At 39.2% G+C, this 27,862-nt stretch overlaps 2 protein-coding genes across 8 annotated transcripts in view; one reads left to right on the top strand and one right to left on the bottom strand.

The window, feature by feature from the left end:
- zgc:193801 (uncharacterized protein LOC564476 homolog) overlaps window positions 1–23,755 on the bottom strand; it is a 51,729-nt gene extending 27,974 nt beyond the window's left edge. Inside the window, exons 1-4 of one of the 7 annotated variants that reach the window (XM_048556065.2) lie at window positions 16,331–16,533; window positions 13,428–13,501; window positions 7,864–8,035; window positions 4,673–4,871 (exon numbers count right to left, since the gene is read on the bottom strand). In XM_048556065.2, the coding sequence (XP_048412022.1) occupies window positions 4,673–4,775 (103 nt within the window). In that variant the 5' untranslated portion in view covers window positions 4,776–4,871; window positions 7,864–8,035; window positions 13,428–13,501; window positions 16,331–16,533. Of the gene's footprint in view, window positions 1–4,672; window positions 4,872–7,863; window positions 8,036–13,427; window positions 13,502–16,234; window positions 16,535–22,683 lie in introns of those variants that run through there. The other 6 variants (XM_048556063.2, XM_048556064.2, XM_048556066.2 and 3 more) reach the window with 6 other exon arrangements.
- Window positions 22,856–27,176, top strand: LOC125464059 (neurofilament heavy polypeptide-like). The gene is made up of 3 exons (XM_048556061.2): window positions 22,856–23,928; window positions 24,316–24,440; window positions 24,984–27,176. Exons 1-3 carry the CDS (start codon window positions 22,897–22,899, stop codon window positions 26,731–26,733), a joined length of 2,907 nt encoding a protein of 968 aa, XP_048412018.2. The 5' UTR covers window positions 22,856–22,896; the 3' UTR covers window positions 26,734–27,176.
- The last annotated feature ends 686 nt before the right edge of the window (window positions 27,177–27,862 follow it).

Here is a 27,862-nt window from a genome sequence, read left to right as displayed (position 1 = left end):
TTGGGAAACTTTGCTGGCATGGATGAGTTGGGCTGAAGGGTCTGTTTCCATGCTGTATGACCATGTTGTTCCATACCATGCAGCATCTTTATGTTCATTTGCATACTTCCATTCTTTGTTTTACTCCTTCCAAAATGCAGTCTACAAGACTTCTCAATATTGATTTGCATTCACCCCCTGCCCAACAGGTCAGTTCTTTATGCCTTCCCAATCTTTTCAATTTTACTCATTTTAATAAGTTTCTTTTAGATTTTAGCCACTCTATTTTCCAAGGAACATCCTCCTTTGTTGCACCCACATGTTGCCTACAGAAAGTGGCCTAAATCTTCGGTTTTCAGATAGCCAGCTACATGACTTGAGATGTGTGTCAGGGTCTGGAAATTGCTCATGCAGTTTGAGCTTCAAATGAGCAAATCCCCAGGATCCTCAATGAATATATTGACTAAAATAGAGTCAGAGACTTCAGACAATGTCCTTATCCGGACAGTTACCCTGGAAATGCTATACAAAAGCAAAAACCTACATAAATGATCTTTATCACTCACACTGATCTTCTGTTGGCCCAAACCCACACTACTGTCCGACTTCTTGGCTACCCACACTGAGCCCCGACCAGGTTTGAGTGGAGAACTTCCATCCCAAAGAAAAGAAAGATTATCCGGGGTGGGATTAGACAGCCATGGCTGACAAAGAAAGTCAAGAAATGTATCAAAGAAAAAGAGACAGCCTATAAAGTGGCCAAGAGCACTGGGAAATCAGAAGATTGGGAAGGCTACAAAAACAGAGGATAACAAAGAGAGAAGGAAGGAAGGAGAGGATCAAATATGAAGGTAGGCTAGCTAGTAATATTAGAAATGATAGTAAAAGTTTCTTTCAATACATAAGAAACAAAACGAGAGGCAAAAGTAGACATTGGGCCACTCCAAATTGATGCTGTAAGGCCAGTGATGGGAGATAAGGAAATAGCTGAAGAACTTAAGTACTTTGCGTTAGTCTTCAGAGTGGAAGACATGGGTAGTATGCCAACAATTAAGGGGAGTCAGGGGGCAGAGTTGAGTATGGTAGGCATTACAAAAGAGAAAGTGCTAGAAAAACTAAAAAGGCCTAAAAATTGATAAATCTCCTGGCCCCAATGGGCTACATCCTCGAGTTCTGAGGGAGGTGGCTAAGGAAATCGCGGAGGCTTTGGTTGTGATCTTTCAAAAGTCACTGGCATCAGGGAAAGTCCCAGATGATTGGAAAATTGCTGTTGTAACCCCCTTGTTTAAGAAAGGATCTTGACAAAAGATGCAAAATTATAGGCCAATTAGCCTAACCTCGGTTGTTGGTAAAATTCTAGAATCCATTGTTAAGGATGAGATTTCTAAATTCTTGGAAGTGCAGGGTTAAATTAGAACAAGTCAGCATGGATTTAGTAAGGGGAGGTCGTGCCTGACAAACCTGTTAGAATTCTTTGAAGAGGTAACAAGTATGTTAAACCAGGGAAACCCAGTGGATGTTATCTATCTAGACTTCCAAAAGGCCTTTGATAAGGTGCCTCACGGGAGACTGTTGAGCAAGGTGAGGGCCCATCGTGTTCAAGATGAGTTACTGGCTTGGACTGAGGATTGGCTGTCTGACAGAAGGAAGAGTTGGGATAAAAGGCTCTTTTTCAGAACGGCAACCAGTGATGAGTGGTGTCCCGGAGGGTTCAGTGTTGGGGCGGCAGCTGTTCACTTTATATATTAATGATCTGGATGAAGGGACTGGGGGCATTCTGTCAAAGTTTGCCGATGATACGAAGATAGGTGGACAGGCAGGTAGTACTGAGGGGTGAGGAGGCTGCAGAAAGATTTAGACAGTTTAGGAGAGTGGTCCAGGAAATGGCTAATGAAATTCAATGTGAACAAATGTGAGGTCTTGCACTTTGGAAAAAAGAATACAGGCATAGACTATTTTCTAAACGGTGAGAAAATTCATAAAGCAGATGTACAAAGGGATCTGGGACTATTGGTCTGGTGGACGGTTGGCATTTAACTTGCAGGTATAGAGTCCGTGATTAAGAAAGCAAATGTAATGTTGTCGTTTATCTCGAGAGGGTTGGAATATAAAAGCAGTGATGTGCTTCTGAGACTTTATAAAGCTCTAGGTACGCCCCATATAGAATACTGTGTCCAATTTTGAGCCCCACACCTCAGGAAGGACATACTGGCCCTGGAGCGTGTCCAGCGGAGATTCACACGGATGATCCCTGGAATAGTAGGTTTAACGTACGACGAATGGCTAAGGATCCTGAAATTGTATTCATTAGAGTTTAGAAGGTTGAGGGGAGATCTAATAGAAACTTACAAGATAATGTATGGCTTAGAAAGGGTGGATGCTGGGAAGTTGTTTCCGTTAGGTGGGGAGACTAGGAATCGTGGGAACAGCCTTAGAATTAGACGGGGTAAATTTAAAATGAAAATGAGGAGACATTTCTTCAGCTAGAGAGTGGTGGGCCTGTGGAATTCATTGCCACGGAGTGCAGTGGAGGCCGGGACATTAGATGCCTACAAGGCAGAGATCGATAAATTCTTGATCTCACAAGGAATCAAGGGCTACACGGAGAGTGCAGGGAAGTGGAGTTGAAATGCCCATGATTTAAACGGTGGAGTGGACTCAATGGGCCGAATAACCTTACTTCCATTCCAATGTCATATGGTCTTATGGAGAAGTTACTGTTGCTTCTTTCACTGAAGATCTGGGCCTGAATTGAGAGACTGGTTGGGAAAGATCGCAGTAGAGGGGTGCAGCTGGGAATGGTTGGGCAGAGCTCTCAGCAACTGAGAAGCCTCCCTGATCGTTGCTTTGGAAGAGAACAACTGACAAACTGGATGAAGAAAGCGCTGCCAAAATTACAAAGTGGATGAGACAGCCCCTGGTAATTGGGAAATCTGAGTTAGTGATGATGGGATGGAGAAGAGTCCAATTGGCAAACAGACAGGGAAAGAGCCAAAGAACACAGGGTTCGTAAGGTGGGAGTGGATGGATGTTCATCGATCACAGCAAAAAGTCTTCTTGATGATGAGGCAGAGAGAGCTAAGTTTAGCTTCTAAGTTTCCTGACAGCAAGACATCCAAACAACTTCCAATTTAAAATCACAGATGGCAGCCAAAATCTGAGGAACTGAACTTATTAATGCATCAAAACAACAACCCTCTTTCTCTCCAGAGTAGGTTACTAAGAATCCCCAAATTTCTTGTATTCAAAGTAAGAGTGAGTCTGCTTCTACAAGTTGGGTTGCAGTTTCTCATATTTGTTAATTTATTTCTGGGACAAGGTATCAAAATTCCCTACTCCACCCACAAGTTCTGAAATTTTAGAAGACTAGATTACGGCAGCTGTCACATTGCAGTATGTTAACAGGCAGTACATTGCCTCAATGGCCAGAAATAATATCCTGTAGGGTCTTCTGCAACCTCCAATTAAATGAATCGAAAGTGTATAATTTGCATAATTGACAAAAATTTACTTTCTGAAGTTTATTGACAGTAATAATCTTAAATGATAGGTTTAGAAATAAGTGCTTCTCAATGATCAAAATATGTTTATTAGAGAAAATAATCAGGATGATAATATTTCTGGGAAAATTGAGTAAATAACTACTGTAGCTAAAGCTGCAGCTGTTAAGTCACCTAAGCTGTAACACTGTGCTTTATGAGCTTTTTTTGATCTTGCGCTTCAGTTGCCACAATAGACATTGCAAGTTCATTTGTTCCATGGCTTCTCAGGTTACCTTCCAGGTCAGGCGTAATTCTTGGGACCTGTATCCAACCTTCCTTTCAACTATATAATGATGTCAGCACTTAACCATAAAGGCACTGATTTAGTGTGATTACACCACTATAATCAATTTTAAACAAAGCTCAAAACTAAATTATTTATGGAAGCAAAATACCTGATACGTAAGTAGGCATTATGGTTGAGAGTTGTAATAAAAATAATAGAATCAATGTGAACCAATATATTCTAATTCATTTTTGAACAATCTTCCATTCTTATTTCATCATCTTTTGATCCAATCACCTTGACAACATATCACAGAATGGTATCAAGTGTCATATGTTACATATACGCTTTTGTAAAATCCTTCAGAAATCAAATTCTTTACAATGGCTGCATCTGGATGTAGAAGCTGCTTCACAAGTATGAACTGAAAAACAGGTGCAGTGATTTGTTGAACAAACTATAGCTCCTAAGATGGAACAGCACTTGCGGTGCAACAGTAGTCACCTTCCCTTTGGGCTAGGAGGCCTGGGTTCAAGTCCCACCTGTTCCAGATGTGTGTAATACTGTCTCTAAACATGCTGGTTAGAAAATAGAGCTCCTATGAGGAGGAGGGTCCCGTGGAGGTGAGGATGGTCTTGTGGCACAGTCATATTATCTCTACCTCTGGTAAGGAGACCAGCTTCAGAAGTAAGTAAAAACATCTCTGAACAGATTTACTCTTAAAAAAACTCCCAAAATGTTTTGTAACCTGTCTTTTCTCTTCTTCGATGCAAATGGGCTGTATATTTCAATGCTTTCTATTATTATTTACAAATTGTAACTATCTAGTTTATTTTCAATTACCCTTTTCAACAATTTTCAGATGTAGTAAAAACAGAAAAAGTCTGATGGGCCTCAAGGGTTGATGTGAAATTTATTACCTTACCTGCAAAATCAAGCCCTTTGTCAACATGCTTAACTCTGTAATGTGCTCTCAAGATGACAGGGTCCTGGTAGGCATCAGTCACACTACAAAAGGGACAGTGCATGTGGCTACCTTTAGAGTTAGAAGAGCATTTCTCATCCTGGCAGAAAACTGGATTGTAGTTATGCTCTGTTCCTTTAACTCTCACTGATGGATGAGTCTGCACACAAAATCAAGGTAGAAAATACAATTAGATAAATGTAACCCAGATGCCATCTCTAAAGAACTAATTGCCTGTTAATAACATCTTTAATGTTCTAGTACCATGCTTGTTCAACTCATTATGAAACTAAATCTGTAAGCTATTTTGGAATTGGAGTGAAGGCATCACACATAGCTATTTAAAAAAAATCAGCCCGATCAGAGAACCAAGGCCTCTTAGCTCTGAGGTAAGAACATCATCACTGTGCTACAAGGGCCCTCATCCTAGGAGCTAGTTATTTTAGTCAGCCTCAGATATTTAGCTGGAGCAGTGGGACCTGAACCCAGGCCTCCTGGCTCAGAAGTAGGGTCACTACCACTGCACCACAAGCGCTCTTAAATTCAAATCTCACCTTCTGTAAAAGGTGGGATCCAAACTCATGTCCCCAGAACATTAGAGATAATGGGAACTGCAGATGCTGGAGAATTCCAAGATAATAAAATGTGAGGCTGGATGAACACAGCAGGCCAAGCAGCATCTCAGGAGCACAAAAGCTGACGTTTCGGGCCTAGACCATTCATCAGAGAGGATGCTTTGTGCTCCTGAGATGCTGCTTGGCCTGCTGTGTTCATCCAGCCTCACATTTTATTATCTTGGAATTCTTCAGCATCTGCAGTTCCCATTATCTCTGATACTATTTTAACCTCACTGCGAAGCCCCTCTCTGATGAAGGGTCTAGGCCCGAAACGTCAGCTTTTGTGCTCCTGAGATGCTGCTTGGCCTGCTGTGTTCATCCAGCCTCACATTTTATTATCCCCAGAACATTAACCAGGTTTCAGGGATACTAGTCCAGAGACATTATCACTGTGACATTGTGTAAGTGTGATGTTTTGGGGTATGCAAAGTGACGGCTGCACATAATAATGTGGTTGCAACACATTGGTAATTATCTCCTAAATAACAGGGCTGCCAGTGTCATTGCTCAGTCACAGGGAGATATGATTCAATGGCAGACACTGTGACATCACAAACATTCTGAAAAGCTAGCCACACATGCTCAGAATGGTTAGTGTGCAAGACAATAAAGGCAAAAGCTTTTTCCACAGATCAAACTCATCATAAACAAGCAGATAACGTACTTTTTCATTATTTCTATTATTCCGCATCTTCTTCATAAATTATAGAAAAGATTAATACAGAAGAAATATAGCCACATGGAAATGGAAACCACATTTTCAACTCCCGTCCAGAATAGGGATTAATCAGTTAAAGGACTGGTCAGATTCACCACAGCTTATTTATAAGTAATTAACAGTTCAGACAGCTGCTTCTCCTAAAATACTGACAATAATGACCTGCCTCAAGGGCAGCTGGATCCATTTAGTACTTATGAAATTTATACACTCCTTAGAATGGGACACGGTATTGTGCCCCAATATGATCAATGCCCTTAACACTGGAGGATTGTGGAGAAAAATAGCTTCATTTACTGTGTTCATTTCAAAGATAATACATAGAATAATTAGCAATTAAAATGCACCTTTAAATGTGGTAACAAGAAACTTGGTCAAAAACACAGGCTTTCAGGCAGGAAAAATTAAGCAGCATTTTGGAAAGGAATTCCAGATCCTTTTTTTTTTTAAAAGCCTTGTCTGGTCAATTCTCTCAGACTAACACATAGTGTAACAGGGTAATCACAACTAAACGAATGCAAACACTAGCTATTTCAAAATATTCCATAAACTATTACAAAGATTATACAAAATTATATTTTATTTAAAAATAAAGTGCATGAATCTGCTGCCATTTTGTGACAGCCACTGTAAAAAGTGGAGTACCAAATTTGCTATTTTGACACCATCTTACAAATCATTAACGTCTGTTCACATTCTCTGTATAACAAGTTTATTGTTGAAAATAGTGACAGAATAGAAACCAAACATTTATTTCTTAATAACGGAATAGAAACAGAATACAATATAGTATATATTTTTACCATATTGCCCCACTTGACAGACTGTATACCAATATACCTTTGTGTGGCCAGCACACGGATTTTTCTTTCAAGGCCTTTGTTTATGTTATATTTTATATACGTTTATACCCAATGAAGAAGAAAAATATCAAAAGCGGACAAAAAGTTATTTTAACATTTACTTAGGCTTGATAAATCTGTCAGTTCTTATACTTGAAATTGTCTCGAAGCTGGACTGCTATCACTTCTTATTAAAAGAAAGGTGGCATCCTGGCCATACACAATTTACACTGTGGCCAGTAAATTCTTTACAGACAATCGTACAAAGATAAAAATAAAAGGCTAATAGTTCTTGATAAGTCTCTTGTTTGGTGAATCATTAAGACAGAGGTTCAATAATGTGGAGAGTGGTAGCAAGGGAAGCATACAAATTTGCATGATAAGTGGTAAAGGAGAATACGGTGTAGTGATTCAAACACTCAGATATCAAAGGTTGCTCATTTTACAGCATACGAAACAAATTGCTGGTGCTCTCATTTTTTTGAGTTCAAATAGACGTTCAATTGTGCAAATAATTTATTTTTCTCAAACCACGGCCTGATGTTTATTCATAACAACTTACCAGAATTTCAACAGAGTTAAAATTTAATTTTGTCCTTTTCACGTTCAGTTCAGTTGTGTTTCTTAAATAGAATTTTAGCAAGAAGCTGATGCATACCATTCATAAGGCAACTTAATGACAACTTAATCCCATCTCTTCCAAAGCATTGCTCCTGATCTACCTTGACTGTAACGTTTCCAATCTCCGAAACTCTAATGCTTCATGTTAATCGCCTTCTTCCAAGGCTGCTTTTGGGAAATTCTTCTTCCATAACAATCAGGCAAAAAAAATTATCCACCAACCGTAAACATATTTAAAGCAAATAAGTTAATAATAAATTATTGTCTTGACAGCTTATGATAAAAAATGATCTCCATATTACAAGTGTTAGATAAATTAAAATTACAGTTAGATATGTAGTGTAGCAAACTAACCTGCTACAGTACATTGGTTTCCTCATTCATATCAACCTTGTGAGCAGATTAATAGGAAATAATTCGGCCCAACTTCACTGATCTATCCAGAGAATACTTGTACCATCTAACTGCTTCTTAAAAGATATTTGTCTTCATCATCATACACGGTCACTGTGGAAAAGTATGTGTCCTAAATTCAAAATATAAAAGGCATTCAATACGACATTAGATTATTATTTTACTAGAAATAATGTGAAAGTTTGGTGAAGACCCTGGAGAATGAAATGAAGTCTAAATGCTCATTCAGAAAGCTGAAATAGGCATGATGGGCCAAATGACCTCCTCCTGCAGAACAATTCTGTAACTTGATTTTCTGCCACAAGCAAGGTCACATTGCATCGCTTCAAATTTACCTTTTCTGCAATTTTAAAAACAAAGTACCAGAATAATACATGATTTAGCATTGTGTTCTTAAATTCAGCTCTATTCAACAGCAGCAAATTCAGCATTTCATCTTTTGCTCTTATCAATTCGCATGCCTTTGGTCTCAGTGACATCCTACATTTTTTATAGGATATTTGGGACTAAAATAAGATCCACTTATTAGGTTTATAGGAATGCACAGAGAGCACATTGCTGCTTTAGGGACCAGTGGGCACTGAAGGGCTTTGGTGCATTGCCGTCCACGGTAATAACATTTTAGTTTAAGTTCAGAATGTTTCCTTTGTAACGTTCTGTTGATCCTTTGATTTTTGGTCAGAATCTCTAGTAGATGTCTAAATATTTTTTATTTACCTAAAACAGTAGAAGACACTGAAGTGGAAAAGCATGTCAGGCATTGAGACAAAAAGATGCCAAGGTGTTAGCACTTGTAATCCTCTTTCAATCATGCCCCAAGTGCAATAGCAACATGGATAGCAGACAACAATTAAATGAATATTTGGCTATCGTCTGTGAGAGGCTTGTCATTGCTGCATAAGGACCATTTATAATGCTGCATTAAGAATTTCCTTGTTAACTGAAACAGTCCCAGCCCTCTGTCAACATGAAATTGAAGAAATCTGCAACTGAGAATCTCACACAGCAAATCTAGGTTGCTACTACAGGATGTGAAAATGAAGAAATGTTTTCAGCCTCAGGTGCCACAAAGCCACAAAGCAACTGATTGCACTTCTGTGTTGTTAATTTTCCGGTAATAAGCTACTCATATTAACCATCATGCTTCTGTTCTGCTGACACATCCTCAGCTACTCAATTACCCACCCATCCCAAAAAAAAACTCTGATGAAGAGTCATCTAGGCTTAAAATGTTAGTTTGCTCTCTCTTCATGGATGCTGCCTAACCCACTGTGATCTCCAGCATTTGTTGTTTTCAGTCTCCAATCTTTAATTTGACTTCTATTTATTAGAAAAACTTACTGGATTCAAACCCTGGAACTCCTTTCGCAACACTGTTGGTGCACCCAAACCCCAGGGATTGCAGTATTTCAATAAGGCAGCACAATGCCACCTTCTCAAGGGTGGTTAGGGATGGACAAGAAATACTGGACTAACCAGTGCTATCCACATCCTTTGATTAGATAAAGTTTTACATAATCAGTTACAAAGTTTTTTTTGAATACTGAAGTTCATAACTTTGAGAAGATGGCCAAGTATTATATGCATTTATCAAAATGTCCAAAGATGTTTTTCTGTATTTAAAAGGACAAACTCAAGTGTTAGCATTTATCAGTGACAGTATTAGTTTAGTTAACCTGGTCCTTGCATTCTGTCCAAGACTTTTATTACATGGTATACGATTAACAAACTATAAAGCCATGTGATTAGCAATTTTAAAGGTTTCTTTATACAGTATTTCTCCATTGAGAAATTGCTCCTCTTTGACTCTACTGTTAATTCCAGTGTCTGGAGTAATACCTCCAAAACATTAAGATACAATTCTGAGACCAGTAAAACATTTTTTAAAAAACAATATTTCCTTTAAAATGTGTGCATTTGCAGTGTCTTTAAATTGGAGCTTCTTTTCCTGTCCAAACAACTGTCAGAAAAGCTTTCCTTCGTTTTTTTTTGTCTGCCATTGATTTATTTCTGACTCTTCACCTGCTGCAAAAAACACAGCTAACAGAATCAGCATACTGGCTGCACCGAGGCTTCAATTAAGGCCAGTCAGTTTAGTCACCCATTATGTTGCAAGTTTTAACAACTCAATTTTGTTTTAGGAATTTGTTCAGCTGGATGATCTTTCTGAATGTAAACTGTGACAGGAAGAATTTTCATTTAAATGGTACCTATGATGACCTGCAACACTTTATAGCCAAATTGTAATTCAATCACTGCTAGTTTGGCAGTAGCATTTGCCTACAAATTAGAACATAACAAAATCCCACAAACTGCAATCTAATGAATGGCCAGATCAATCTGTCTTAGGTGCTACTGCTTGAAGAATAAACGTGGCCCAGAGCATTGAGGGCCGCTCCTCTGGTCTTTTGCAAATACTGTCATGGAATCCTTTACCTGTCAAGGAAAATGGGACCTTGGTTGAACAATTTATCTGAAAAACAGCACTGGACTGAAACGTGAACATAGATTGTGTGGCTCAAGTTCCAGAAACTGGGTCTTTAACCCAAATCAGATGTGAAGGTATTAATGACCCAACACCAAATAAAATTCTCATACTTGCTGTACTTTTGATTCATTTTATGCTTAATAACAGATATGTTGAGGATAAAATGCAATTATATCTAATCAATTAACTTAAAGGATTTAACCTTACATTACTGGAAATGTTTGATATTAAAAATAAACAAATTAAATTTAATTTCTTGTACTTTGAGAACTGATAGCTGTCATGACTTAAGAAAATTGAAAAAAAATGTTTTATCTGACACTTCATTTGAGGGGCATCAATACAACACTTCCTAAACTGCCCTTTACTCCAGTATCCATCAGGAAAAAATAAACCCAATGAATTATCATTTAACATAGAACATATGCTGTAAATGTTTAATCTTAAAGAGAGTTAAATCTATGGCTGCAGCAAAACTTTACTGTATCATCAAGGGTGGAAATGATCAGTAACACAGTCCCATGATAAGAACTGTATGCTCTGCCAGAAATGCAAAAGATGCAGGTAATGCACAAAATGCAACAATTGAGTGAGATTTGATATTTTCCTCGATTTCCCAGCACAGGACAGAATCAACACATAACACTTATCCATATTACGAGCTTTGGCCCGGAATGTAAAAACTGTTACTAATTTATACACTACAAAAGTAAGATAATAACAATTTTGCAGCTAAAGTTAATAACAAGTCACATACATAAAGTGCCTTCAATATCCTGACAGCTTCATAGGAGTTTCACCAATGAAGATGAGTCACCAGTCATCTAAGGAAATATTAAAACCAGTGATTTTGTCCAAGAGGTGGGTTTTGGAGAAAATCTTAAAACAATTGGAAGTAGGAGAGGCTATGAAAGAGTTTATTGGCAAAGGTAGCTGAAGGCGTGATGTCAATGGTAAAGCAATGAAATTCACAAGAGCCAGAAGTGAAAGAGTACAAAAGTTACATTGGGTTATGGGGCTGAAGAAGATTACAGAGAAAGGGATGGAAGGAGTAAAGAATAAGGACGAAAATGTTAAAATCAAGTCAAATCTGGGCAAATTTAAGTCAGAGAGTATAGGGTTAAGGATAAACAAGATTTAATGCTAATTAAGATATGGGCAACAGAGTAGTGAGTGAGGTTACAGAGAGTGCAAAGTGGGGTATCAGGCAATCAAACATTGGGCTCAAGAAGCATTGAATCAAGATAGCAAAAAGCACGGATGAGCGTTTCAGCAGAGTAGCCTTCTTCATTCTCAGGTGGGCATCGTGATCCTGCCAGCATTTGCTGTTCATTGCAAACTGCCATTGAGAAGATCTACCATCTTGGATGATGTCAAGCTTGAGTGTTGTTGGAATTGCACTCATCCAAAAAAGCGTAGAGTATTTTATCATATACTTAACTTGGGTGTTGTAAATTACAGACTGACTCTGGGCAATGTAGTGATGAGTTACAGGCCACCAAATTGCTAACCTCTTATATGGTCTTGTTGCCACAGTATTTGTGTAGTGGCCATTTATCAATCCAGTTCTGAATTTTATTTTGGTCTTGCTGAATTAGGCACGCATTACTTCATGTTTTGGTGAGTTGGAAACGTGAGCAAGTTGAAACAGGAGTGGGGAATGTTAAAAAGGTAAAAGTAGGTAGTGTTCGTAACAGCCAATTTTGTATTTGTAACTCAATTCAGGTTAAATAAAACACAGAGGTTGTGAACAGTCTGAAAGTGTTCAAGGAGTGAATTTTAAAATAAATTCCACTCACAGGATGAGGGTGTTGCTGGTCAGGCAGCATTTATTACCCAACCCTAATTGCCCAGAGGGCAGTTAAGAGTCTACCACATTGCTGTGCGTCTGGAGTCACATGTAGGCCAGACCAGGTAAGGATGACAGTTTCCTTCTCTAAAGGACATTAGTGAACCAGATGGTTTTTCTAACAATTGACAATGGATTCATGGTCATCATTAGATTCTTAATCGAATTCAAATTCACCATCTACTGTGGCAGGAGTCAAATCCGAGTCCCCAGGACATTAACTGGGTCTCTGAATTAACAGTCCAGCAATAATATCACTAGAACATCGCCTCCCCATTATGAAGTTGGTAGTTAGGAAACAGGGTTTATGGAAAAGACCAAAGACTGTGACTTTGCATTTCCCATATCTATTTAGAGAAAATATCACTCATCCTATACAGATTATGAGATATTCAGTATGAGAGATCACAGGCAGTAAAAGCACCCAGAGAGATGAAGGTGATACTGAGACTGTGCTGACCCATTGTCAAGACACATGCAGAATCTGTAAAATAATAATAATGGAATGGACCATAAAAGCTGGCCAGCCAGCAAAGCCTACGTCCCACAAGTAAATTTTTAAAAGTTTATTAATTTAGGAACCAAGATTGCCTGAGCTACTCACTTAATTGAGACCTTATACTGTATTTTGAAAGGAATGTATTGCTGGAAATCAAAATGCATCAGAAAAGATCCGCGAAGAGTCAGCTACTAAAACATGGGTGTCACCAGCTGCCTTAGTCATATATAGTTACACAAACCATAGATGACTTAGTTATAATTTATAGTTTTCTCATTTGTGGTTAAGTCCTCACAAAGCACACACAGAACAAATAGCACATTTTTAAAATTTGTACTTAGCAACAGATACAAGATCGAATGATAGCCCAGACATAGTCCAATTCATGTCTCATTGCACAGCACAGCCCACTGTTTCAGTTGAAATCCTCCAGTTGCAATGCAGACCATTCAGTTGGTTTTCCCACTTTTCATAAAAGTTCATTTATAAACTGTGCTTAAAAGAAAACATTCTGAGTGCAATAACTATGGTTTGAAATGTTTGAAAGGAGGGTGGTGGTGGTGGTTGGTCAGTTGGGGGGGCGGCGGGAGGGTGCAGAAGGAAGGATGGAGAAAAGATGTGCTTTTAGAATGATAAGGATAATGCGAAGTCATAAGTAAGATACTTACACCTTAAGCTAAACAGTTTATATTTCTGAGCAAAAACAGAAACTGCTGGAAAATTTCATCAGATCTGGCAGCATCTGTGAAGAGAAATCAGGATGTGGAAGTGCTGGTGTTAGACAATGTCAGATGTCACACTACACCAAGTTATAATCCAACAGGTTTATTTGAAATCACAAGCTTTCAGAGCGCTGTCCCTTCATCAGGTGAAGTCCTGATGAAGGGGCAGTGCTCTAAAAGTTTGTGATTTCAAATAAATCTGTTGGATTATAACTTGGTGAAGAGAGATCAGAGTTAACATTTTCAGTCCAGTGACCCTGCTTAGCTTTTCTAGCAATTTTTGTTTTTGTTTTCACTTTCCAGCATCCACAGTTCCTTCAGATTTTTATATTTCTGTACAATGTTTTAAGATACAAAATTAAAACTGCCCACACTGTTTTGCCATTGCCACGCTCCAGACTAACACACACTAAGCAGACTAAGCTTGACTTCTTTCCTTGGAACAGTGAAGGTTGAGAAAGGTGCCGTTATAGGTGTATAAGATTAGGAGGGGTATAGATAGGGTGGACAGAAGGCACTTTTTTTCATTACTAAAGGGGTCACTAACTAGGGGATATTATTTTGCAGTAAATAATACTGTATACACCCTTTATATTTCAAGTACCAAAACAGAAATGATGTCTTAAAAAAAATTGGCATATTAAATCAACAACGATCATGACAAAACTGTTTCGAACCTTAGCCGTATATGTCCTAACCCCAACCATTAATCCTAACAACAATGAGCCAAAATCGTACAATGTCAATAGTACAGTGTACAACCATTTCGTGGGAATTACTGTTGCAGGCCAACTATATTATCAAAAATCACTTAAGATACTTAGTTGTGGCATGTCAAAGAAAATTTATTTCATGCCAACATAAGTGTTCACGTATTTAAAATAAGATGAGGTTAAAATACCAAGATAAGGTCCCCAGGTAGTCTTTTAAGCATTTAGATTACTATGGATGTTGGATTCCAGAACACTCAGTTTAGTTTTGTTTCCTTGGATTAAGAAAGTCGTTATGATACAGCAGTCATTGAAGTTATGGGGGAGATTTCCGATGTTTCTGTTTACATCGTGGTACAAGTTCCTAAACCTTGCTGTACTCTTTCCTCGATATGAACACTACCTTCTGCAGTCTAACCAAGCGATGTTTTGGTGTCATGTACACTTTCATTCAGAACATGAAACGGTTAGATGTTAAAACAGCCCACTTAAAGCTGACTGCAGTACTCCATTGTTTTGCCAAGAATTGAGCGTGAACAGTATCTTCCAATTCTACTAAAGCCTTCTGAGAAGGGTCTAGGCCTGAAACGTCAGCCTTCCTGCTCCTCTGCTGCTGCTTGGCCTGCTGTGTTCATCCAGCTCTACATCTTGTTATCTCAAAGTTATGGGGGAAACATTTTTCATTATAATTGCTTTCAAATTTTCTTCAGGTTTCTTCTTAATTAACATGCAACATACCACACTGCAAATGTTGAAGTTGTGGATGTGAGTTTGCTCCTTGAGCTGGAAGGTTCGTTTTCAGACGTTTCGTCACCATTCTTGGTAACATCAGCAGTGAGCCTCTGGTGAAGCGCTGGTGTTATGTCCCGCTTTCTAGTTATCTGTTTAACACCAGCGCTTCACCGGAGGCTCACTGCTGATGTTACCTGGAATGGTGACGAAATGTCAGAAAACGAACCTTCCAGCTCAGCGAGCAAACTCACATCCAGAACCTCAACCTGAGCTACAAATCTTCTCAAAACTCGCTGTTGAAGTTGTATTTATAGCAAAACAAATTCTACAGTCCTAGGCAATAATTTAGCAAAATGGGTAAAGAACTGTCTCTTGGTTTCTAAACTCCAAAATTCCTAGATTTAATGTGTTTAATTTTACAAATTTGTTTTCATATTGTTCTTGTAACTTCAAAAATGCCATTTCGAAGATATTTGGGAAAAAAAATCACAACCCACAAATCTAACAGCAGAAAAATCTCTTAAAAAGCGTAGTAGAATTGGAAGATCTTTTTCCATACATAATTTTTAACTTGGCAAAACAATGTTGTACCGCAATCAGCTTTAAGTGAGCTGTGTTAACATATAACTCTTTCATGTTCTGAATGGAAGTGTACATGACACCAAAACATAGCTCGGTTAGTCAGCAGAAGGTAGTGTTCATATCGAGGAAAGAATACAGAAAGGCTTAGGAACTTGTACCGCGCTAAAACAGAATCGGCTGAAATCCCCTATTTCGAAAACTGCAGCAAACAGTTTGCAATATGCACAAACTAGTAAAACTCCATGCCATGATCATGGTTCATTTTTGATCTGCTTTCCTACAGAAGAGAAAATAGAAATTAATACTGTTCACCAGTTTCCTCTTGGGTCTTTTTGTGATAAAAATGCACAGAAACGTAATGAATTATTCCCCTTTAGGCTTAACCGGTCGCACTGAGAGGAACTTGCGTTGTAACTTACTTAATGGAATTCTTACTATCAAACTCAATATTAAAGCAAAATTAACCCTTTGCGCCGGAGCGTCCAAAAAGTTCAAAGACAATTTTTTCATCCATCTGGCCAATTACTTGGCACAAAAAGAACATGCAAACACATCGGTGCTCTTTAAACCTGACAAAAAAAACTTCAGAACACCTGGGTAAACACTAGACGCGCAACAGGTGACCACTCTGGTTTAGATAAAATGTTCTGGAAGGAATGTCTCTTCGTTTACTGGACGGCTGAAAGTAAATCAACTACATTTTTATATAACTCTGTTAAAGTAACAAACCCAGTGGAGATGGAAGGGATAACCGCCATTTTAGGAGAGCCCCAGTCAAAGCTCCGGCCTGCTTCACTGTCAGTCTGCAGGAGATACAGTACTCACAAGGAAAGCTGTCATATCCCTCTTCAAATTCTAGCCGGTTCCCCGCTCGACCATTTGGCGGTTTATTGGTTAAAATGTCAACATCAGAGCAACCAGCTTGAAAAGTTTTTTTTCGTTTATGTGTTTCTCGTCATCAGTTTCAACAGGCCAGCGAACGCTGTGAACGTCACCTTCGGAGCGCTCACGAAGGAACCCGATCAGGCACGGAAGTGGCCGAACACCGCCTTCGGGGGAGCTCGGCTTTGTGGCCAACCAACCGAAATAACCGAACGCCGTGCACGGAGGGGCAAAGGCTCGGGTTTGCGGAAATGGCCGAATGCGGCGTTCGGATCTCTCAGAAACCACAGCGAGTTACGCGCTCGATGCGCCAGCTTCAAGCCGCATCTGGGAGGCGACAATTTAAAAGAGAAGCCACTTTGTGCGCAGCATCCGAGGTTGATCTTTTCAAGACCCCCATCCACTAAAATACAAATATCAGATATTTCTAAATGGCTTTAAGGATTCGAAATTTATCAAAGATTATCGGATGTGTTACGTTCAGATAATATGGAAAGATCATATATGAACCAACTGTACTGACGTTTTGCCGCATTAAAGTTTATATCGGCTGTTGTTTTGCAATAGATGGGAGAGGAAATCAAATCATTTCAATACGTGATATTTTGTAATTTGTTTCAATAGTTTCATTGATTTACGTCCAATGAAAATTAGATTCACTTTGCCCAGGAAATTCTTTGTTTTGAACGTGCTTTAAAAGTAGGTTTTGCAATTTCATAATTTTAAAGGAAGCACGGAGACCAGACAGAATGTCTAATCTAGCACTTGTTATCATCCGAGTTTAATTTAAAATTCCATTAACGTTGATATAAATGAAAGTGAATCTGATCATTTAGACCGAAGATAATTTTTTTTCTGTATGAACTGTGGACAAGAATGTGATTTAAAACGGGGTTGGACATTAAAAAGAAGCAAACTATTCGATCTGAACGTTTGGATACTAGATCGCCAGCGAAAATAAACAATGGCGATCTTTAAACAGGATTAGTTATGAAAGTAGCATTGAAGAGCTATATTAATATTTCACTGTAAACATAAAATCTAAAGTAATTAGAAGATGGAGCTAAAATCGAGGATTTTTTTGGCGGTAACCCTTTCGTTTTTTTTCGTTATATTCGAATATTGTTTGATGCTTGAAATAGCTGACATGGAGCCACATTCGCTGCTAAAATGAGATGGTATAATAGGGGCACTGCAGCCATTGATCTTTGAGTAGGTTTTGCTGTTGAAATGAAATCGTAGGTTTCCTACAGCTATTTTATGGAGGTGGTGCAAACGTTTTGCTGAAGTCGGCTCAGACTTCAAGTTAAAAAAAATTGACATTGATCCATTAAATTGACTTTAAGCGTCTGAATATTGTGTCAGGCATCAACCAAGTTATATTTTTAGTCAGCCTTGACGGATTTTATGTGACAAAAATGGTTTGGTGAAAGAGACAACTTTATTTCTAGATGAATCAATATACGCAGAATTATCAGGAATCCAAACATACGGGAAAACTGTAACAAACTTAATTGTGAACCTTAATCAAAACGCTGACTAAATCATGGGCTTTGCTTATATCTCGATTACGTTTTGAACTAAAACGGGTTTACCAAATGACACTGGAATGAAACATTTATTGGATCTAATCAGGATATGGATGCTCTTTGACGGGATTTTCACGTCATTATTGTCGTTTAAAACACACACAGACACACAGTTGATTTAAGGTATATAAACGTCACCATCTATGACAATATTTTAAAAGCGTTCTGCGTGCACTCTTTGGGAACACAGAGACAACAGCAGGCTATTTTGACCGTGCAGCCTGTTCTGTCATTCAGTAATAGCATGGCTGACCCTATTTCATTCATGCACCTTTGCACCATAAAAAGAACTCTTGGATAATGTAACTAAGTCAGTCTCAAATTTAAAGTCACCCGTTGTTTGCAGAACATAGGGGCATGTTCAATTTCACTTTGCGTGAAAAAATGTTTCCGAATTTCACTTTTGAAATGCCTGGCTCTACATTTTAGGCTTGGCTCCACTAGATTTGGACAACCAAACCTGCAAAAATGGTTTAGATCTATCCCATCAGTTTCTATTATTATCTTGTAAACTTGAACCAAATCTTCCCCATATCTTTTAATTTCTGGGAATTAACCCCAAGTTTCTATAAGATTTTCACAGATAACATTTGGGATTAAGGTATCTGGTAAGTCTGCATTGTACTTCCATCAATTAAGGTGCAGCACCAAAACTATTAACAGCATTGCAGCAGAACTCTAAACAGGGTATGCAAAGCTGTAGCATAACCTCAGCCTGGCTATTCTCTAGTCCTCCAACTATTCAGACTAACATTCCACTAACTTTTCTGATCAATTCTGTACCTTTCTATGATATTTTAATGACCAACATACAAGAATCTCAAATCTCTTCGATCACCTCTCTTTCTCATTTACTGCCTGCAAATCCTTCTGGTTGCATCCTATGTTAATGTTTCATATTATAAACTCGCATCAATTGTTACAATTTCCAAAGACAACACTAACTTTTAAAGAGAAATTTGAATTTCTGGTTGAAAGACTAGCATATTAGGATTTAACATTTTAAAACTTTTACTGAAACAAATCACTGAACAAAATCAATTGACTAAACATTATTTCCTTTGATAGACAATATACACTATAAGCTATAAGCTATAGACAATATACACTATAAACACAAATTACAATCCCCACAGAATTACAGTTCTCAGCACAATAAGTTCCCAATTGCTCCTAGTTTCCTATTTTACTTTCCCAGCGAGGTAGCCCAAAGTCTCACATCTATGTCTCACGGTGACAGTTATTCTGTAGGTTTATTTTCTAGTTTCAAGCTAGGCAAATCTTCCAGTCTTCTCTCACGGATCTGGTCTTCAATCTGAGTAGAAATGCCTACCTACATTGTGCATGGTGAACAGGAGAGTCAGCAATTTAATTGTTTAAACTGCAGCCCTAGCTGCTTCTACATTTTGCTCTTGATATTTCGGAAATGGCTACAGACCACCCAAAATAAATTGTAACTGTCCATGATACCCTTGGTTTATAGGGAAACTGCAACTAGATCTAAAAATGGTTTCCTCCATTCTTCACCCCATGATTGTGGGGGAAATTAGCTTTGTATCTAAGTGGAAATGCTGATCTGTTGCCTTTGATTCCAACTTCCTTTCATCTAATCTACTTAAAACTACAGTCCTAAAATATTTTAATGCTTTAAACCAAAAAAATCCTGAAACATACCAAAATTATTAACCACACAACTGTAACAGAAAGATATCCACTTATGTAGTCTTATCCCATGAATGTTGTAAGTAGAAATATTGTAGTGGCTCAGATTTGCCTCCCCCAAGCTTAGAACTTCTTGAGTTCCAAACAGCAATGTGATTGGAGGCATAACCCATGATAACACAGCAGAAACTGCATAGGGATAAAGGGTCAATGTGCAGAATGGCACAAATTAGATCCAGGAAGGCAGACATAAGTCTGGGAAAATAAGTGTAATGTGTAGGAGGTACCAACTGGAGAATGATTCAGCAATCCTTTAAAATGGTATGGATAAAAAGAAATAACAGTATCACATTGATTTTGCACCTAAACCAGCCATGTTACAGGCATGAATAAAAGGTTAAGACTGAATGAGTGGTATTGGACGATGGAGAAAACAAAACCTGTGTACTATCTACAAGGCATAAGTCAGATGTGGGATGGAACACTCCCCACCTGTCTGGATGGAAGCAGCTCCAAAAACACTTAGGAAGCTTTACATCATCCAGGGCAAAGCAGCCCTCTTGATTGACACCACATGAACAAGCATCCACTCTGTTCAGCACTGACACTCAGTAGCAGTGGTGTGTACTATCTACAAGATGCACTGCAGATATTCACCAAAAATCCTTAGAAAGCACCTTCCAACCCCATAACTACTTCCATCTAGCAGAATAAGGACAGCAGATATATGGGAACATGATCGCCTACAAGTTCCTCTCCAACCAACCCATCATCCTGACTCAGAAATATACCATCATTCCTTTATTATTGCTGGGTCAAAATCCTTGAATTCCCTCTGCAAGGGCTTTGTGAGTCAACCTACACTACATGGACTGCAGCAGTTCAAGAAAGCAGCTCACCACCACCTTCTTCAGGGCAACTACGGGCAGGCAATAAATGCCAGCCAGCCAGCAATGCCCATGTCACTTGAGTGAAATTTTTAAAAAACGTTAATGATTTAGATCAAAACAAAACAGGAAAAAAAGAGGAATGTCGCCAGTTTTAGCAATCAGGGTATACAGTCCAAAATCATCAAGGTGAAAATAAAAGTGTGCACTATTAAAATTTTGTATGTTGAGTTTTGTGTGTTCCATTAGAGAAAATATTTTAAAAGCACAGACAGTATTCAGCATAGTTTTACTAGGATCATATCAGAATTGGGATTATAAAGTTGTGATTTAGGACCAAGAGTGAGACTATTACTGAGCAGTGGAAAATCAGAATTAGTAAGAGTTTTGAAGCTGATATTAATTTTTAAGTAGTATAAATATGGAAAGACTTTTTTTTCACTTGGAGCCATAATGAGGACTATCCATACAGAGGCTCAGAGAAAAAATTTTATGCAACAAATTGTTACAACGTGGCGTTACTATGCAGAGGCAGGGAGTCAGAAATCACTGCATCTCACAGTAAAAGTAGATAATAATTTGCAAGTCAGGAATCAAAGGGATCTCGGTGAGAAAACAGGGCAGTAGCTTACTTTTTATATTGACCTAGCAAAAGGATGTTAGATTACAATGAGCCAAATTGCATCCTTCTCGTCTGTAATGTTCTTTACGTTACAATGTAACATAATATACTATCTGTGTTACCAGGCTGGAACTGTGTCTGGCACAGCCTCATTTGAGGTCAATTGAAAGACAAACGGTTTTTGTTCTTTTTTGCAAATCACTTTTGCAAACCATTATATTCTAAATTGATTTCCAAAAAAGAAATTAGAGTAAAGTATTACCATGGGGTACATTATCCCTTGAGTAGAAAGGATGGGATGGTGGGGTTGGAACAGCTACCTGCAGTGGTATTTGGTCATCAGATATAGACAGGCAGGGCAAAAATGTCATCCCCAGAACAAATAGCCCGTTAATGGATGCTTTCTAAACTCACAGATGAAGCATAACGTTATCTTCTTTGTCCTAGTCTCTGCTCCTTTAAGCAAGCATCCACTTTCCCTTCAGCTCTCTGAAGCATTTGAGATACTCTATTGATCGAATTTAAACATACCATCATATTTTTTCTTATGCATAATTAAGACTAACGCGTCACAGCTACATGATAAAGCTTCTATTGCTTTTCAATGGATTGGAGAATCTTCCACTCAAATAGCGAGGGGAACGATTTCATTGTTAAATACATTCACCAGGCATTTAATAATATTTACTGCTCACTACACAATGCTTTAAAATTAATTGCACTCCTAGATAAGACTGACATCGAACGAATTTATGTACTCTTGAGAGCTCGGGCCAAACATGGGATTCACTTAACGGCTGGCAACACCACCAGTCTAGTGACATGACTAAGTTGCACAATAATGGTGGCTGTTCAGTGATCAGATTTACCCTGCTTTTGATCTGTTTGCAACTTTTAAAAAATGCAACTTCCATTTTGTTTTTGTTTTATCAAGTCTTGATATATTTAATGATAAAGGTTGAGACAGCCTATAGATGTCTCACTTTGAATAAAAAAACACGCCTTCGTAAAAGACGACACTGCGGAAGGCGCTGTCTCGGAAGTACAGTGCTGAAAATACGTTCGGTTTTGCAAGAAACCCAAAACTTTGGTGCGCGTGTTTGCAGTGCGCTTTTTGTTTGCCCGTACAGCACAAAAATAATAAAAGCTACAAAATACTAAATCCCTCCATCGCATTTGACATAGTATTGGTTAAAAAAGCTCAGATCTTTCAACCGAGTGGTCTAAACTTTTACAAGCGTTAATAAATGCATACACACTGAGATGCATTATACAAACTATAATACAATGGCTTCAATTTACCAGAGTTGGTGTGGTAGTAGATTTAAAAGCTGAATAATTAATAACGATGCGGAATAGAACGAGGGCTCAGGACAAAATGCAAAACAATAGCAAACGAATGTTTTGTTTGATCACTAAACCTGACTGTCACGTTTTCACATTACTGTCTCAAAATAATGAAATTCCCAGATCTGCGGTTTGCATGCAATTGGGATTGGGTGGGGGATAATTTCACTCAAGAATTTATGTCGCTACCTTGGTCCGTAAAGTCGAAGTGAGTGTAACCTGGTCTGGGTAAGGTAGTTACATTTCGGAGATGGGGTGGGGAAGAGAGACATCTTCAGCAGATTGGTGAGTTGAGACGTCGCTGGAATACGGTTCCTGCCAAGTTCGCACATTCTGCGGCGTATAAAAGGCGCAGCCTCCTCCCTCTCCGTGCCACTGCAGTGCGAGCCTTCCCACGGTGCGATGAGTTACAGCCTGGACACCATGCTCAGCGCCAGCTCTTACCGCAGGGCGCTTGGGGCAGACCCGGCCCGCTCGGCCCCCTCCCGCTCCCTGGCCAGCAGCAGCGGCTTCTACTCGCACAGCTGGACCCGCAGCGTCGGCTCGGTGCCGGCGTCGAAGCGGTCGGCGGTCGGCCTCGGCTCGCAGGTGACCGTCTCGAGCGAGAGCCTGGGCGAGGCGGCGCTCCTGAACGGCGAGGCCAGGGCGCGCAACGAGAAGGAGACGCTGCAGGCCCTGAACGACCGCTTCGCCACCTACATCGACAAGGTGAGGAGCCTGGAGCTCCAGAACAAGAACCTGGAGGCCGAGGCGGCGTCGCTGAGGCAGCAGCAGGCGGGTCGCTCGGCGATCGGAGAGCTGTACGAGCGGGAAATCCGGGACCTGCGCACCCTGCTGGTACAGGTCAGCAATGACAAGGCTCAGCTCCAACTCGAGCAGGAGCACCTAGACGAGGACATCCAGCACATCCGCCAGAGGCACGACGACGAGAGCCGCCTGCGGGAGGAGATCGACGCCAGCATCCGCTCGCTGGCCAAGTGCGCCGAGGACGCCGGCCTGCTGAAGCTCGACCTGGGCAAGAGGCTGCAGTTCCTCAGCGACGAGGCGTCCGCCCTGAGGGCCGGCCACCAGGACGAGGTGAGGGACCTGCTGAGTCAGATCCAGGGCTCGCAGGTCACCCTGGAGGTCAGGGACTCCCTCAAGTCGGACATCACCGCCGCCCTGCGGGAGATCCGGGCTCAGATGGAAGGCCACGCCGTCAACACCACCAGCCAGACCGAGGAGGTCTTCAGGGTCAAGCTGGAAAAGCTGAACCAGGCCGCCAAGGTCAACACGGACGCCATCCACGCAGCGCAGGACGAAATCTTAGAGTATCGCAGACATCTGCAGTCCAAGAACACCGAGTTGGAGACCCTCAAAGGAACTAAAGACTCCCTGGAGAGGCAAATGTATGAGATGGAGGACAGGCACAATGCAGATCTCTCCAGTTACCAGGTAGACATTGCGTCTTCAGTGACCCAACTACTTGGCCCAATGTGCAGTATCGACAGTTCAGGGAATATGAAGTATTATTCATTTATTTTCGTAACGAAATAAATCCAATTAAATTCGTTAAACTTTAATATAAATGTTAAACTTTAATAAAAACTTGGAATTGCGTTTTTCTTAAGTTTGCTAAACTTCTAGAATTGACCTTGAGAAAGTAGTTGGGTTACGCCGTGTACCATCAAAGTTAATTAAACTTCAGTGAAACCGCGTTTTTTCTTAAGTTCTCAAGTCTTTCCGTTCGTCCAGCAGCACAGTCGAATTTTTCAACTGACAACAGTTGAAAGGTTTCGATGCGCCTAACGATTGATTTCTTTTACACGTTTATCGTTGTAGGAAGCGGCTCAGCAGCTGGAAAACGAATTGAGGAACATAAAATGGGAAATGGCTGCGCAACTCAGGGAGTACCAAGATTTGCTCAATGTTAAAATGGCTTTGGATATCGAAATCGCAGCTTACAGGTAAATCCAGTGCCTGGATCCAGTGGAGTGCAAATTTGCTTCACGGAAGCGAGTTTGAGAGAAATTGGTCTAAATGTCAAAAGGAAAGGACAAATGAGATAACAGTTGACAACATATTTGTACCAGATAATCGTGCCTTAAATAATGTAATAATTATAACGTCTTGATGCAAAAATAGGAATGTAGAGCCGACGTGGCATTATAGTCGCTAGGTTTCAAATTTTGGAAACTTAATCGGGAAGCATCACAAAAGAACGGAAGACCAATCATTAATTGGATTTGGACAACAAATAATATTCAATAAAAATAAAACTAGAAACAATTAAAAAGTGATTTAGGAAGATGGGATGGATTAGTTAGAACCCTGTTTTGTTTCAGACACTCATCTACTGTGTGTTTCTGGAATTTGCCAAAATTTGCTTTGTGTTGAGTTCTGCTTGTCTTTTAATTCTAATGAATAAACACTGTGATGGCTAAGGAACAGAACATTAAATTTGCAGGCAACTTTATTAATAATAATCGTTGTTACTTTCTTTTGGAAAGGAAACTCCTCGAGGGTGAAGAATCAAGGTTTATCGGAACATCTCCCTATCCTTATATAGATCATAAAATTCCTACAATGCCAAACCATATTAAAACCAAGTCTGTAGAAAAGGTCAAGCCAGGGGACAAAGGCAAAGATATTGCAGAGGAACAAATGGATGAAAAGTCACCCACAACTGAAGAAATGGAAAAGGCTGAAGAAGGAAAGGAAGATGAGGAGGAAGCTTCAAAGGATGATGAAAAGGCAAAAGCCGAAGAAGCAGCAGAGGAAGTGCATGAGAAAGCGGAGAAGAGTGACCAAGAAATAAAATCTGATGAAGAAGCTGTGGAGGAGGAAGACACAAAGCCTGAAGAAGTTGAAGAAGATAAAACAAAAACAACTGTAATTGAGAAGGAAAAAACAGTAGATGAAAAGGAGCACCCAAGGGAAAAGCAAGAAGCAGATTCTACCAAAGATCAAAAAGAACCAGTGGATGAAATCAAACCAGTTGAACCTACGTCAAAAGTTAAAGAAGATGAGGAGAAAGATAAAACAGAAGAGGAGATAGAACCTAAAGAAACATCAAAAGTAGACGAGGAAAAAGAGGCTGAGGAACCCTCTAAACCAGATGAAGATGAAAAAGAATCAAAAGCAAAGCCCAAGGATGAAGAAAAGAAAGAGTTAAAGCCAGAATCCAAAGCTGAGGAAAAGAAAGAGATAAAGCCAGAACCCAAAGCTGAGGAAAAGAAAGAGATAAAGCCAGAACCCAAAGCTGAGGAAAAGAAAGAGCCAAAACCAGAACCCAAAGCTGAGGAAAAGAAAGAGACAAAGCCAGAACCCAAAGCTGAGGAAAAGAAAGAGATAAAGCCAGAACCCAAAGCTGAGGAAAAGAAAGAGATAAAGCCAGAACCCAAAGCTGAGGAAAAGAAAGAGATAAAGCCAGAACCCAAAGCTGAGGAAAAGAAAGAGACAAAGCCAGAACCCAAAGCTGAGGAAAAGAAAGAGACAAAGCCAGAACCCAAAGCTGAGGAAAAGAAAGAGACAAAGCCAGAACCCAAAGCTGAGGAAAAGAAAGAGATAAAGCCAGAACCCAAAGCTGAGGAAAAGAAAGAGATAAAGCCAGAACCCAAAGCTGAGGAAAAGAAAGAGATAAAGCCAAAACCCAAAGCTGAGGAAAAGAAAGAGATAAAGCCAGAACCCAAAGCTGAGGAAAAGAAAGAGATAAAGCCAGAACCCAAAGCTGAGGAAAAGAAAGAGCCAAAACCAGAACCCAAAGCTGAGGAAAAGAAAGAGACAAAGCCAGAGCCTAAAGCTGAAGCTAAAGAAAAGAAAGGCTCTGGTACAGAAGATCCTACGCCTCAAGCAAAAATTGAAAAAACAGAACCATCAAAAGAAGAATCAAAGAAAAGTGCAAAAGTAGAACCAACTACACCAGATCCCACAACAAAGGTAAAGGAAGCTGAGAAAACAGTAGAAGCTAAAGACAAAGTAACAGATCAAAGTAAAGAGAGTAAAAAAGAAACAAAGGATGAAGTAACAGAAACAGTGAAAAAAACAGAAGAAAAGAAGTCTGTCCCAGAATCAACTGACATCCAAAAAGACAAAGAAACAGAAAAAGAACAAATTAGTAAGGAATTTATAAAGGCAAAAATATCTGAAGTTAAGGAACAAACACAAGTTAAAGATGACAAAGAGGGAAAGTCAGAGAAGCCTTTCAGTACTAAAGAGGAGACAAAAACAACAGACAAAACTAAAAAAGCAGAGGAATAGAAGGCGGAAAGATTGTATTGTGGAGAGAAAAGAATTACCAAAGAACACTGGCTCATGGAACAAAAGAGAATAATGTGGAAAAGTGGTTATGATGATATTGTATCCTGTTGTGACGCAAGGGTCTGACAAGCAATAGGTACTCACAAAAGAGGCATCAAATGCATTATGGTAACTTATAGAGCAGAATGTGATGTATGCAGAATGCTAAGCACTTGCACTCGGAGTGTGAATCATTAGCCTGCCTCAGTAATAAGTGCATTTAACATGACTGATCATATGAGGTATATCACCTAAAGATAAAGCATATTTGCTGATTTATGTTAATCAAATAACACACCAGTCATGAATTTAAGGAATAAAAATTCCTCAATCTGAAATGTGCACCAAATAACTATCAATTATCACAATGTGCAATATATAAATAAAGAGCTTAACAGATACAATGTGCCTCTGAAGTATATATCAGTACCAATGCATATTGACATAATTAAGATATATGTGTAATGATAACACAATAAACAATTGCATTTTCTTCAAATAAAACAGAAATTTTGTTCTAGGAACATATTTTCTTAAGATTTATTATTTGTTTCAATGTTTGTGTTTTTGTCAGGAATAATTCTTTTTCTCTGTAACAAATATTAGCCAAGGCATCAAAATATTAATTGCAGATTAGATTCACCATATGTGAAATTGGTGTGCCCCATTAAAAGGAGGGAGAGGAGAAAGTGACAGATGCTGACAGTGCATACAAAATATGGTAATATTTAAACAAGTGTTAAAGTTAGACAATCTTATGGAAAATAATATGCTTAGTTGGTGTGAATTTACAATATGTTAAAGACTTCAGTTGTCACACTTTGGTTCATTTAAGCTAATGGGTAACGCTCACAGTGATGGTACTGCCTATAGAGCTGCAAACAGGAAGCAAGAATCAAATGATCGTATAGTCTGTAATTCTTACCTAGTCCAGATCTGGCATATCTGAGCCCAGTGGAGCAAACATTTCATTTAGATAAACCATGAATAATGTCTAAGGAGTTTCACCAGGTTGTTAAGGAATTAAAGAAAATATTAGTTTTCTTATAAGTTTCTCAGTTCTAAAAGCAACAACTGTTTCCAGGATATG

This window comes from Stegostoma tigrinum, chromosome 26, assembly GCF_030684315.1.
Source record: "Stegostoma tigrinum isolate sSteTig4 chromosome 26, sSteTig4.hap1, whole genome shotgun sequence".
NCBI classification, from domain to species: domain Eukaryota; kingdom Metazoa; phylum Chordata; class Chondrichthyes; order Orectolobiformes; family Stegostomatidae; genus Stegostoma; species Stegostoma tigrinum.
This window is presented reverse-complemented; position numbering and strand designations above follow the sequence as displayed.